Source organism: Amblyraja radiata, chromosome 15 (assembly GCF_010909765.2).
Source record: "Amblyraja radiata isolate CabotCenter1 chromosome 15, sAmbRad1.1.pri, whole genome shotgun sequence".
Taxonomy (NCBI): domain Eukaryota; kingdom Metazoa; phylum Chordata; class Chondrichthyes; order Rajiformes; family Rajidae; genus Amblyraja; species Amblyraja radiata.
In genome coordinates, this window is record NC_045970.1 from 11,760,988 (window position 1) to 11,774,101 (window position 13,114).

Sequence of the window (13,114 nt, forward strand, 5' to 3'; positions counted from 1 at the left end):
CATGTTAAATTTATTCTCGGTCATTCATTTAGCTAGTCTAATCCCTCAGAAGCCTTTCTGTATGCTTGTCAAAGCCCACACTGCTGCCTTTGAAGAGGGCTGGACAAGTGTAGATGGTTGTTGAAGGAGCATTTGGGATCCTTGGCTATATTAATACTGGCTGAGTGATAGAAATCCTTGATGTCTATTAATGTAGAGTATATGAGCCACTAGGCATTGTAATCTGTTTCCAAGATTCAGTTGCTTTAAAATCAATGGAATTAATTTTTGAAATTGTAATGTCACATAGAGAGTTTATCACCCGTTGCCAAGAATAATAGTTTTTATGGTTAGCGTTACTTCACTGAGAGAGCAAAAATCAATTAAGGTTTTGCATTGTTTTATGGAAATTGTATTTCTTTATCAAAAGTATTTTAATTAACCATTTAATCATATTTTATTGTTCATACCAGTCCTATGATTCAATATTACATTCAAAAGACATTGGTTTGTGATAATTCTTTGGAGGTGCGGTATCGTGAGTTGCCTACTACTAGGTTTACTCACTAATTTCCAAAGCCCTTCCAAAATCACCAATCCAGAAGTAGGAAAATATTTCCTGTCTTGTTTCCCACAAATAATAATTCTCACAAATGATGGTGTTTTTCTGTGGTATAATTGCTGATAAAAAACACTGCAATGTCGGTTTCACAACTTGGCAAGCAAATCAATGATGAATGGTGTATGATAGAAATGTGAGCAAATATTCTACATGTGACCTCCACAAGTTGAAGTACATTGAAATGCAGTCATGTAAAGAAAGCTCTTTACGAAATGAATCATGCCATGTTAAACTTTAACTGGATGGGTTAGATATTGTCGATCCTTATGATGACAACAGTGTCTTAGGTGAGAGAGAAAAATACATTGACACATTTTGGTAATGTATATTAATTTTCAAAACATGTATAGTAATTGCTATTGCTAACCTATCCATGGTACTGCTCAGATATTACCTTTATTGCAATAAATATGTAATAGAGTTCATTTAAGCAGTTGTTGGACATTCATGTTGCTTGATGGTAGATAGAAGTACAGTAAATATATATAGAATTCTAGTACTAGCAGAAAAGTCGCTAAATTGGCAACACAAAGTAAAGTTACAGTCCAACAGTTGCCTACGGCTATCCTCCAGTGTTGCCATTTATACATTTATGATTCCACTAGCTCGCCTGGTCGTCCCTAAAAGATTATGTTACAGTAAATTTGGGAAATATCCTGCTACTTTGAAATTAGGTAGAGAGGTAGAGGTAGAGAGGGGAAAAAAAGATCAAATTTCCAGCTCCACTGCCATTAAAACCAATAAGAGCTTATTAACCACTTTAATGGTAATGCCTTTTTTAAGTATAGAAAAAAATATATAAATATCTGAATAAATTAAGCCATTCACCCCTCTAGTTTCATTCATCCCAAACTAATTTAATTTGCCCTTGGGTGAACCATTCACCACTTAAAGAAGCACTGATCTAGACCACACATGCCCGATCCTCTGTCTTGGCTCCTGCAGATCCTGTACTACCCTGTCAAATATGTCGAGTGTCGTTTTCTGAGGTCACAATTGTATATGGTAGATTGAGTCATGAGCTATCTTCTTCCTCCTTCTGGTCTCATGGGAGCTCTTGGTTATTTGAGCTAGGAAGGTGTAGGAATAGTTGTTGAGTAAATCACGCATACTCACAAATCTAGTATAACAATATTTATTGAGTAACATATACAACACTCTACAGCATGTTACTTCTACCATGCAGCAGTACTGACTGGCAGCACGTCAGGTTGCGATAATATGAATAGTGTGGTAGTAGGCAGAGCTTATAATAATAAAGCACTACATTGGTTAGTAAATAAAGTAACCAATCTACATTTTCCTAGTAAGAATTAAAAGTGAAACACATCTACAATAATGTGATATATATATATAAGCACGTTACTAGGTGCTGACTGATTAATAATGTAACCAAACCGCTAATAGCGCATATAGGGAAGTACAGATGGTTCAAACAAAGTCCCTGTATCTAAAAGGCCCGTCCAGCGTGCATACGGTATAGAACCGCATTTCCTCCCTTCACCGTCCGGCTGCCTTTCTGCCTTTCGATTAATTCCCGACGTGCGATGTCACAATGCCCGATGCTCGCAGACGTCCAATCGCGATGCCCGAGGCTCGCAGACGTCCAATCGGAATGGATCCATTTACTTGTACGGCTTCCGGCCTGGCTTCCGGCCACATTTCTTCCATTGATTCCCTGCAACTCCGAAACCGGACGCAGAATCGCCGACATCTTTTCCATTTCGGTAGAGATTTCACTTTTCTTTCTAAGTATCCGCTCCTCATTACATTCCGTCGTGTTTAAGTACACGTTTTTAATCAAATCCTTCCCCCCCCCCCCCCCCAAATATTTCAAAACTAAACTGGCTTCTCACTCATAGATTCAGCTTCAGCCCCAGCCCCTGCTGAACGTTCCATCGTGTGATGTCACAATGCCCGATGCTCACATATGTCCAATCGGAATGGATTCATTTACATATGCCTATGCAGGAGCCCCAGCCCATGGTGAACGTTCCATCGTGTGATGTCACAATGCCCAATGCTCAAAGACATTGTTGCCATAGAGAGGGAGTACAGAGAAGGTTCACCAGACTGATTCCTGGGATGTCAGGACTTTCATATGAAGAAAGACTGGATAGACTCGGCTTCTACTCGCTAGATTTTAGAAGATTGAGGGGGTATCTTATAGAAACGTATAACATTCTTAAGGGGTTGGACAGGCTAGATGCAGGAAGATTGTTCCGGATGTTGGGGAAGACCAGAACAAGGGGTCACAGTTTAAAGATAAGGGGGAAAGCAGAATCGCCGACATCTTTTCCATTTCGGTAGAGATTTCACTATTCTTTCTAAGTATCCGCACCTCATTACATTTTGTCGTGTTTAAGTGCACGTTTTTAATCAAATCCTTCACCCCCCCCCCCCCCCAATATTTCAAAAATAAACTGGCTTCTCACCCATAGAAGCAGCACCAGCCCCAGCCCATGGTGAACGTTCCAACGTGTGATGTCACAATGCCTGATGCTCACAGATGTCCAATCGGAATGGATTCATTTACATATGCCTTTGCAGGAGCCCCAGCCCATGGTGAACGTTCCATTGTGTGATGTCACAATGCCCAATGTTCAAATACATTGTTGCCATAGAGGGAGTACAGAGAAGGTTCACCAGACTGATTCCTGGGATGTCAGGACTTTCATATGACGAAAGACTGGATAGACTCGGCTTGTACATGCTAGAATTTAGAAGATTGAGGGGGTATCTTATAGAAACATACAAAATTTTAAGAGGTTGGAGAGGCTAGATGCAGGAAGATTGTTCCAGATGTTGGGGAAGTCCAGAACAAGGGGTCACAGTTTAAGGATAAGGGGTAAATCTTTTAGGACCGAGATGAGAAAAACATTTTTCACACAGAGAGTGGTGAATCTCTGGAATTCACTGGCACAGAAGGTAGTTGAGGCCTGTTCATTGGCTGTATTTAAGAGCGAGTTAGATGTGGCCCTTGTGGCTAAAGGGATCAGGGGTATGGAGAGAAGGCAGGTACAGGATACTGAGTTGGATGATCAGCCACGATCATATTGAATGGTGGTGCAGGCTCGAAGGGCCGAATGGCCTACTCCTGCATTTAATTTCAATGGTTCTATGTTTCCCTCTCCTCACCCCTCTCCCTCTCCCACCCATCCCTCTCTCCCCCACACCCCTTCCCTCTCTATGCCACCCCCTTCCCTCTCTCCACCTGCCCCCTTCCTCCTACCCCTCTGTCCCTCTTCCATCACTCCCCCTACCCCTCTCCACCTCCCTTCCCACTCTTCCACCTCTCCCCCTTCCCCCTCCACTCTCCCTCCCCACTCTTTCCCCTCTCTCCCCCACCCCTCTACCCCCCTCCTCCCCTACCTCCCCCTCCTCCCCCTCCCCCACATCTCTCTCCCCATCCCCCGCTCTCACCCCCTACCCCGCTCTCCTTTCCCTCCCAAATCTGTCCCGTTTCCTCCACCTCCTCTCCCCTCCCTCCCCTCTTCACATCCCCCCCTCCCCCCACCTGTGTGTTTGGGGGGTGGTTAATGTGAGTTTGATGTCGCAGCCCCCCCTCCCCCCCCCCCGCAAAACGCCGTTGGGGAAACAGACCCAACGGGTCTGCACTTGGTCTAGTCTATCTTTAAAACTGTGTGCCTGTCGCCTGCCGTCCGTCCGGCTGCCTGCCTGCCTTTTGATCCATTTACATGTACGGTTTCCGACTGCATTTCTTCCTTTGATTCCCTGCAACTCCGAAACCAGACGCAGAATCGCCGCCATCTTATCCATTTCGGTAGAGATTTCACTTTTCTTTCTAAGTATCCGCTCCTCATTACATTTCGTCGTGTTTAAGTACACATTTTTAATCAAATCCTTCCCCCCCCCCCCCCCAAATTTCAAAACTAAACTGGCTTCGCACCCATAGAAGCAGCACCAGCCCCTGATGAATGTTCCATTGTGTGATGTCACAATGCCCGATGCTCACATATGTCCAATCGGAATGCATTCATTTACATATGCCTATGCAGGAGCCCCAGCCCACGGTGAACGTTCCATCGTGTGATGTCACAATGCCCAATGCTCAAATACATTGTTGCCATAGAGGGAGTACAGAGAAGGTTCACGAGACTGATTCCTGATATGTCAAGATTGTCAAATGAAGAAAAACTGGATATACTCCCCTTGTACTCGCTAGATTTTAGAAGATTGAGGGGGTATCTTATAGAAACGTATAACATTCTTAAGGGGTTGGACAGACTAGATGCAGGAAGATTGTTCCGGATGTTGGGGAAGACCAGAACAAGGGGTCACACTTTAAGGATAAGGGGTAAATCCTTTAGGACAGAGATGAGAAAAACATTTTTCACACAGAGAGTGGTGAATCTCTGGAATTCTCTGCCACAGAAGGTAGTTGAGGTCAGTTCATTGGCTATATTTAAGAGGGAGTTAGATGTGGCCCTTGTGTATGGAGAGAAGGCAGTTACAGGATACTGAGTTGGATGATCAGCCATGATCATATTGAATGGTGGTGCAGGCTAGAAGGGCCGAATGGCCTACTCCTGCACTTAATTTCTATGTTTCCAACTCCTCAACCCTCTCCCTCTCCCACCCATCACTCTCTCCCCCACCCCCCTTCCCTCTCTACCCCACCCCCTTCTCTCTCCCCCGCCCCCTTCCCCTACCCCTCTGTCCCTCTTCCACCAGTCCCTCTACCCCTCCCTCCCTACTCTTCCACTTCTCTCCCCTTACCCCACCCCTCTCCCTCCCTCACCCCGTCTCTCTTCCCCTCCCTGTCCCACCCCTCCCCTACCCCCTCTGTCCCTCTTCCACCACTCCCCCGTCCCTCTTCCCCACTTCCCGCTACCCCTCCCTCCCCACTCTCCCACTTCTCTCCCCCTACTCTCTCCTCCCCTCTCCTCTCCTCACCCTCTTCCACGCCCTCTCTCCCATCCCTCTTCCCCCACCCCCTTCCACTCTAACACCACCCCGCTTCCCACTCTCCCCCACCCCTTCCCCTACCCCACTGTCCTCTTTGTCCCTCTTCCACCACTCCCCCTGTCCCTCTTCCACCACTCCTGCTACCCCTCTCCCCCTCCCTCCCTCCCTCCCTCCCCTCTCTTCCACTTCTCTCTCCCCCCACCCCTCTCCCCCTCCAATTGCACTCTCCCCCTCCCTCCACACTCTTCCCCCTCTCCCTCCTCATTCCCTTACCGTGCACAATCTCTGTCTTTAAGAAGGAACTACAGATGCTGGAAAATCGAAGGTAGACATAAAAAAAGCTGGATAAACTCAGCGGGTGCGGCAGCATCTATGGAGCGAATTGAATGGTCAACGTTTTTGGCCGAAACCCTGAAGAAGGGGTTCGGCCAAAAACGTTGCCCTTTTCCTTCGGTCCATAGATGCTGCTGCACCCGCTGAGTTTATCCAGCTTTTTTGTTGTTGTACCAGCCTCTCTCTCTCTCTCTGCCCTTTTCTCTTCTCTCGACTCATGCACACCCGCTCCAACCGCTTCCCCCCCCCCCCCCTTCACCTCTCTCCCCCATCCTCTTCTCCCTCCCCCTCTCCCTCTCCACCCTCCTCCTCCCCTTCCTCACAAAATATTTTTTGTGGGGGCGGGTCCTCAGTGTGTGTGACTGTTTGTGGAGGCAGCCACGCGCTCTCCATTCAAGAAGACGCTCATCTGTTTGTGGAGGCGCGTGCTTAGTATGTGAACAAAGATCTTATAGCGGAGCTCTCCGCTACAAGATCTTTGTGTGTGACGACACACTCTTCCATCCCTCTCTCCCTTTGATGCAGGGGCCTTTGGTGCAGGAGGCGCGCGCATCATCTGAACGCTCAGCGGATATTCAAATTCTTCACTAACCGTCATTCTGACTTTGCTTGTGAAGAGAAAAGTCCTGAATTGCATTTGTCTGATGCAGGAAGATTGTTCCCGATGTTGGGGAAGTCCAGGACAAGCCGGTCACAGTTTAAGGATAAAGGGGAAATCCTTTAGTACTGAGATGAGGAAAACATTTTTCACACAGAGAGTGGTGAGTCTCTGGAACTCTCTGCCACAGAAGGTAGTTGAGGTCAGTTCATTGGCTATATTTAAGAGGGAGTTAGATGTGGCCCTTGTGGCTAAAGGGATCAGGGGGTACGGAGTGAAGGCAGGTACAGGATACTGAGTTGGATGCTCAGCCATGATCATATTGAATGGTGGTGCAGGCTCGAAGGGCCGAATGGCCTAATCCTGCACTTAATTTCCATGCTTCTATGTTTCCCACTCCTCACCCCTCTCCATCTCCCACCCATCCCTCTCTCCCCCACCCCCCTTCCCTCTCTACCACCACCCCCTTACCCCTACCCCTCTGTCCCTCTTTCACCACTCCCCCTACCCCTCCCTCCCCTTCCACTTCTATCCCCTTACCCGACGCCTCTCCCTCCCCCACCCCTCTCTCTTCCGTTCCCTTCCCCTCTCTCCCCCACCCCTTCCCCTCTGTCCCTCTTCCAACAACTCCCCCATCCTTCTTCTACCACTCCCGCTACCCCTCTACCCCTCCCTCCCTCTCTCCCCACTCTTCCACTTCTCTCCCACTCTCTCCTCCCCCTCTCCTCACCACTCTCCCATCCCTCTCTCCCCCACCACCCTTCCCTCTCTACCCCACCCCCTTCCCTCTCTCCCCCCACCCCCTCCCCCTATCCCTCTGTCCCTCTTCCATCACTCCCCCTACCCCGCTCCTCCTCCCTCCCCACTCTTCCACTTCTCTCCCCTTCCCTTCCCCTCCACTCTCCCTCCCCACTCTTTCACCTCTCTCCCCCACCCCTCTCCCCCTCCCTCCCTCCTCCCCATCTTCCCCATCCCCCTTCCCCCACATCTCTCTCCCCATCTCTCACCCCCTACCCGGCGCTCCTTTCCCTCCCAAATCTATCCCGTTTCCTCCTCCTCCTCCTCTCCCCTCCCTCCCCTCTTCTCACCCTCCCCCCCCCCCCCCCCCGCAAATGCCATTGGGGAAACAGACCCAACGGGTCTGCACTTGGTCTAGTACATAACTAAAACTCTGATCTTGTGCTCTTCTGGTTTGCATAGTTTTTCTATTTGTGCAAAAATGGTACATGATAACGCTATGATATTTTGCCGCCTTACTCACCATTCTCCCGTGCTCAAGTGCAACAAGCTTTGTTAAAACCGAGCTTGCCCAGATTGGTGTCAGTCTCCGACATGCAGATTGGTCTCCTCTCCTGTCAGTCAGGAAGGGGCATCATCGGGATGGCGATGCTCCTTCCTGGCACCATCGCCGCACTGATTGGCCGCATCCTCTGTCAGTCGGCTGGAGGTCACCAACTCGCCACCGGCGACACGGTGAAGGAGTGGCGGCAGAGGCGACGCCCAACGAGCTGCGGCCGCCCGGTACCTGGTGGGGAGGATGGTGCCGCGGGCTGAGCCCGAGGACTGGGCCTGGGTTGGAGCCGAGCCTGTTGCTGGAGTGAGGGCTGAGCCCTTGGATTGGGATGGGGCCATGACCGGGGCTGAGAACCAAGGGCTGGAACCCTGGGCTGGAACCAAGGACAAGCCTGGGTCTGGGGTCAGGGACGAGCCCGGAGATGAAGTCGGGGCCTGGACTGGAGCCCAGGCGGTGGCCGAGCTGAGGGCTGGAGTCTACAGCCAGAGCCGGGCCGAGTACAAGAACCAGGCCGAGTTCCAGGCCCTGGCGCTGCTCTACAACCTGAGTACCTGCTAGGGCAGGGAATGGGAGTGAGGGGAGAAGGATGAGGGAAATGAGGAGGAGGGAGATGGGGTGGGGAGCGGGGTGGTAGAGGGAGATGGGGGGGGGGTGAGGAGGAGGGAGAGGAGGTGGAGGAGGAAGATGGGGATGGACGAGGGAGATAGGGAATATAGGAATATTGCATTGTGGAACGGGTTGCATTGGGGAACCAGGTCTCCCATGTGGCAGGGATCCAACGGGTCCCACTTAGTCTAGTATCATAATGAACCTTCAGAATTAAAGATCGCCTTAGGGCAAGCTTTCTATAATGAACATCCAACCCGATGAGTAAAAATGTAAAGATAACAGGTAAAATAGTAATCAAATTTTTAAAAAATCAAATGCGGATCCCAGAACCAATTAAGTAAAAAAGTCTGAGGATGTGTTAAAATATAGGGATTATATCCACCAGAATTAAAATATAATTTTTCTAATGGGAGGTGCAGGGCACAACCTCACTAAAACTGAAATATATTCAAGGAGTTCATGAAGATTGAATCCTAAACCATTCCTTCCAGCCAATTGAAAGTGGCATTGGAAGAAGTCTGGCCATTTGCTTTTTGCCATTCTTTTTCAACAATCAAAAAGGTCAGGAATGGTGCAGTAAACAGAGGATATAAATTAGTTTTTGATAGAAAAGAAAGATCAAAACATAATACTGGGAAGTGAAATAATAAAAGATAACATCTTCAAATGGAGTAAAAGAAAAATGATTTGGGAAATACAGAAAAATCTAATAAACCATTCAAACTTTAAGGATAAAAAAAAGGAACATCGGGAATATGCTTGTATGGATCGAGAACTTACAATCTTTAAGCTGCTTCAATTCCATCTTAATTTTTTCAACACCAAATAGTAAAATATTCCATTACCACAAAAACAGTCAAAATTCAGAAAAATAATAAAACTTTTCTTACTTTGATTTCCTTTTCCTTTTCTTTCAACAGTGGTTTTTTGTTTCGGTTTCTCAAGAAGTGCTGCATATAACATAGACCTACAAAAAAATTAAAACATTTGCCAAATTTCATGTCCATGGGAAGTAAACTGTGAAAAGCATAATCGGGCATCCCACTCTTGACATTTTCTCTACGAATTTGACCAATCCTAAGTGCTGGATGCTCCAGAACGAGTCGAATAACGCTGTAAAACAGGTGTTAGGATCAGAATATATAAATAACCTGCACCCTTATGGCCAGATTCAGGTCACATTCACAATTTGTATTGTGAGCTTACTAGCGTGATTTTAGCACTGGCCAGCATTCATTTTAGCACTGGCCAGCACTTAGCATTCATAGCAAAAGGATTTGAGTATAGGGGCAGGGAGGTTCTACTGCAGTTGTACAGGGTATTGGTGAGACCACACCTGGAGTATTGTGTACAGTTTTGGTCTCCAAATCTGAGGAAAGACATTCTTGCCATAGAGGGAGTACAGAGAAGATTCACCAGACTGATTCCCGGGATGTCAGGACTTTCATATGAAGAAAGACTGGATAGACTCGGCTTGTACTCGCTAGAATTTAGAAGATTGAGGGGGGATCTTATAGAAACGTACAAAATTCTTAAGGGGTTGGACAGGCTAGATGCAGGAAGATTGTTCCCGATGTTGGGGAAGTCCAGGACAAGGGGTCACAGTTTAAGGATAAAGTGGAAATCCTTTAGGACCGAGATGAGAAAAACATTTTTCACACAGAGAGTGGTAAATCTCTGGAACTCTCTGCCACAGAAGGTAGTTGAGGCCAGTTCATTGGCTATATTTAAGAGGGAGTTAGATGGGGCCCTTGTGGCTAAAGGGATCAGGGGTTATGGAGAGAAGGCAGGTAGAGGATACTGAGTTGGATGATCAGCCATGATCATATTGAATGGCGGTGCAGGCTTGAAGGGCCGAATGGCCTACTCCTGCACCTATTTTCTATGTTTCTATATTGCAATCATTGGAAGACCCATCTGTGCACAAGATAAGCCTACTTCTTTCCACCTCATCCAGAGATTCACCTGAAAATCATTGTCTGCTCGTTTTTATCTCTCTGATATGTCTCCCACAAAGAGTTCAAAACCTTCGGAATGACTAAGGAAAACTATCTCCCATATTAAAAGTGTAGTTAGGATTTCAATGAGTACCAGCTACCTTGAACTGGTACTTGCCACTCACAATTCTAGGTCTTGAAGAAGCTTAAGCACTGTGTATACGTGCAGTCCAGACACTGAAATTATGTTAATGTCAGGATCTGCATTTTGAGTGCATCCTTAAAGAACACAGATTAATTCACATCACAGTCCTAACGCATTTTTTGATTAAATATTCATAAAGAAAGCATTTGAAACAAAATATAAAGGTGCACTATACCCGTCTTCATAATGTTGAAGAACAATTATGTTAAAGTTAGAAGGAAATTCACTCAGAAAACTGAGATGTTGTGGTTGAATGATAATATTTTTCCATGCCTGCAAAGAATTGAGAAATAGAATCATAGAATGATACAGTGTGGAAACAGGCTCTTCGGCCCAACTTACCCACGGGCAAACATGTCCCACCTGCCCGCGTTTGATCCATAACCCTCCAAACCTGTCCTATCCATGTACCTATCTAACTGTTTCTTAAACGTCGGATAGTCACAGCCTCAACTACATCCTCTGGCAGCTTGTTCCATACACCCACCACCCTTTGTATGAAAACGTTACCCCTCAGATTCCTATTAAATCTTTACCCCTTCACCTTAAACCTATGTCATCTGGCCCTTGATTCACCTATTCTGGGCAAGAGACTCAGTGCATCTACTCGATCTATTCCTCTCATGATTTTATACACCTCTATAAGATCACCCCTCATCCTCCTGTGCTCCAATGAATAGAGTCCCAACCTAGTCAACCTCTCCCTATAGCTCACACCCTCTAATCCTGGCAACATCCTCGTAAATCTCTGTACCCTTCCCAGCTTGGCAACAACTTTCCTATAACATGGTGACCAGAACTGACCACAATACTCTAAATGTGGTCTTAGTAATGTCTAAAACAACTGCAACATGACCTCCCAACTTCTATATTCAGCTCAACTCAACTATACTCACTATACTCAAATAATAAATATATTTAAATTTTTCATGTATGAATGTAAAAAATATAAAATATTATCTGTGTACATGTAAATGAAACCCTCTACGTATATAGTATTCCTTGTTTTCTTTGACCAACGAGGTAATTATTGACCTTTCAGTAATTATGCTACAATATCACTATAAAATACATATAATGATTTCACTATGTAATATATACAAAATCACATGTTAAATTGTCAGTAAATCATTAGAATATTACATGACATTCAGTATTGATATCAATTATAATAACTACTAGGAAAGAAACAGCAAAATATATTTATCATATCTTCTATCTATCTATCTACCTATCTTTAAAACTGTGTGCCTGTCGCCTGCCGTCCGTCCGGCTGCCTGCCTGCGATAATATGAATGGTGTGGTAGTAGGCGGAGCTTATAATAATAAAGCACTACATTGGTTAGTAAGTAAATAAACCAATCTACAATAGTGTTGATCTGGTGAGGGGAGAGGAGCCCACATTGGCACTGAGCAAACAAAACACTTCCTCTTGACTTCTCACCTTAGTCTTGTCATAGAAACAGGCCCTTTGGCCTAACTCATCCATGCCAACACACAATGCCCCATCCAAGCTGGTACCATTTGCCTGTGGTGCTCATATCCCTGTAAATATTTCCTATCCATCTGTCTGTCTAAATGTCTTTTAAATATACTTATTGAACTTGCCATAACAATTTAATCTGGCAGCTTGTTCCTTCTAGTTTACTTTAGTTTAGAGAAATAGTGCGGACATACGCCCTTCAGCCTATGGAGTTTGCACTGACCAGCGATCCCTGCACATTAACCCCACCCTACTCACACTGGGGACAATTTTACATTTTGTATTCATACCAAGCTAATTCACCTACAAACCTGTACATCTTTGATGTGTGGGAGGAAATCGGCAAACTTGGAGAAAACCCATGCAGGTCACAAGGTGAACGTACACACTCCTTACAGCAGCAGCCATAGTCAGGATCAAACCCGGGTCTCTAGCGCTGTAAGGCAGAAACTCCACCAATGTACCACCTACAGATTTCCCCTTGAAGTTGCCCCTCAGATTTCTATTAAATCTTTGCCCTCTTACTTTAAGCCTAATCCCTCTACTCTGATTTGATTCCCTTACCCTGGGAAAAAAATACTTTACGCTTTCACCCTATCTATTCCACTCATAATTTTATCCCCTTTAATACGATCAACCCTTAGCCTCCTGAACAAAAAGTAAAGTCCTAACCTGCCCAATCTCTCTCTGTAGCTCAGACCTTCAAATCCTGGCAATATCCTTGTAAAGCCCCTGTCCCTACGACCTAATTGGCGACCTCTGCCGAGTTTGCCCTTGATTCATACTTGCAGCATGGTCGCCACGAGGTCGTAGGAAATTGCAGGTCACTCTTCCACATGCTCGTGTGGTCTCCGCGTACTCGTGGCCTCAAGTAGGTTGAGGCGTTTTTTCCAGCCTAATGGAAAATGTCCATGAGTAAAAAATGGTCGGCATTGAAAAAATTGATACTTTTTACTCATAGGTAGGTCGTAGGTAGGTCGGAGTAGGTCGTGATGGTAGTCGTAGGTAGTCGTAAATAGTCGTTGGTAGTCGTAGGTCAGTAACTGGCCCAAGAAAAAAAATGCAAACATGACATAATTTTATCATGTGATCATTTCCACTCGTAGCTAGTCGTAGTTTGTCTTA

General features: G+C 46.1%; 1 protein-coding gene across 1 annotated transcript in view; it reads left to right on the forward strand.

The window, feature by feature from the left end:
• Positions 1-13,114, forward strand: part of cfap46 (cilia and flagella associated protein 46) — a 219,090-nt gene that overhangs the window by 191,227 nt on the left and 14,749 nt on the right. Inside the window, exon 55 of the mRNA XM_033034743.1 lies at positions 853-888. Within this exon, the coding sequence (XP_032890634.1) occupies positions 853-888 (36 nt within the window). The remainder of the gene's footprint in view (positions 1-852; positions 889-13,114) is intronic.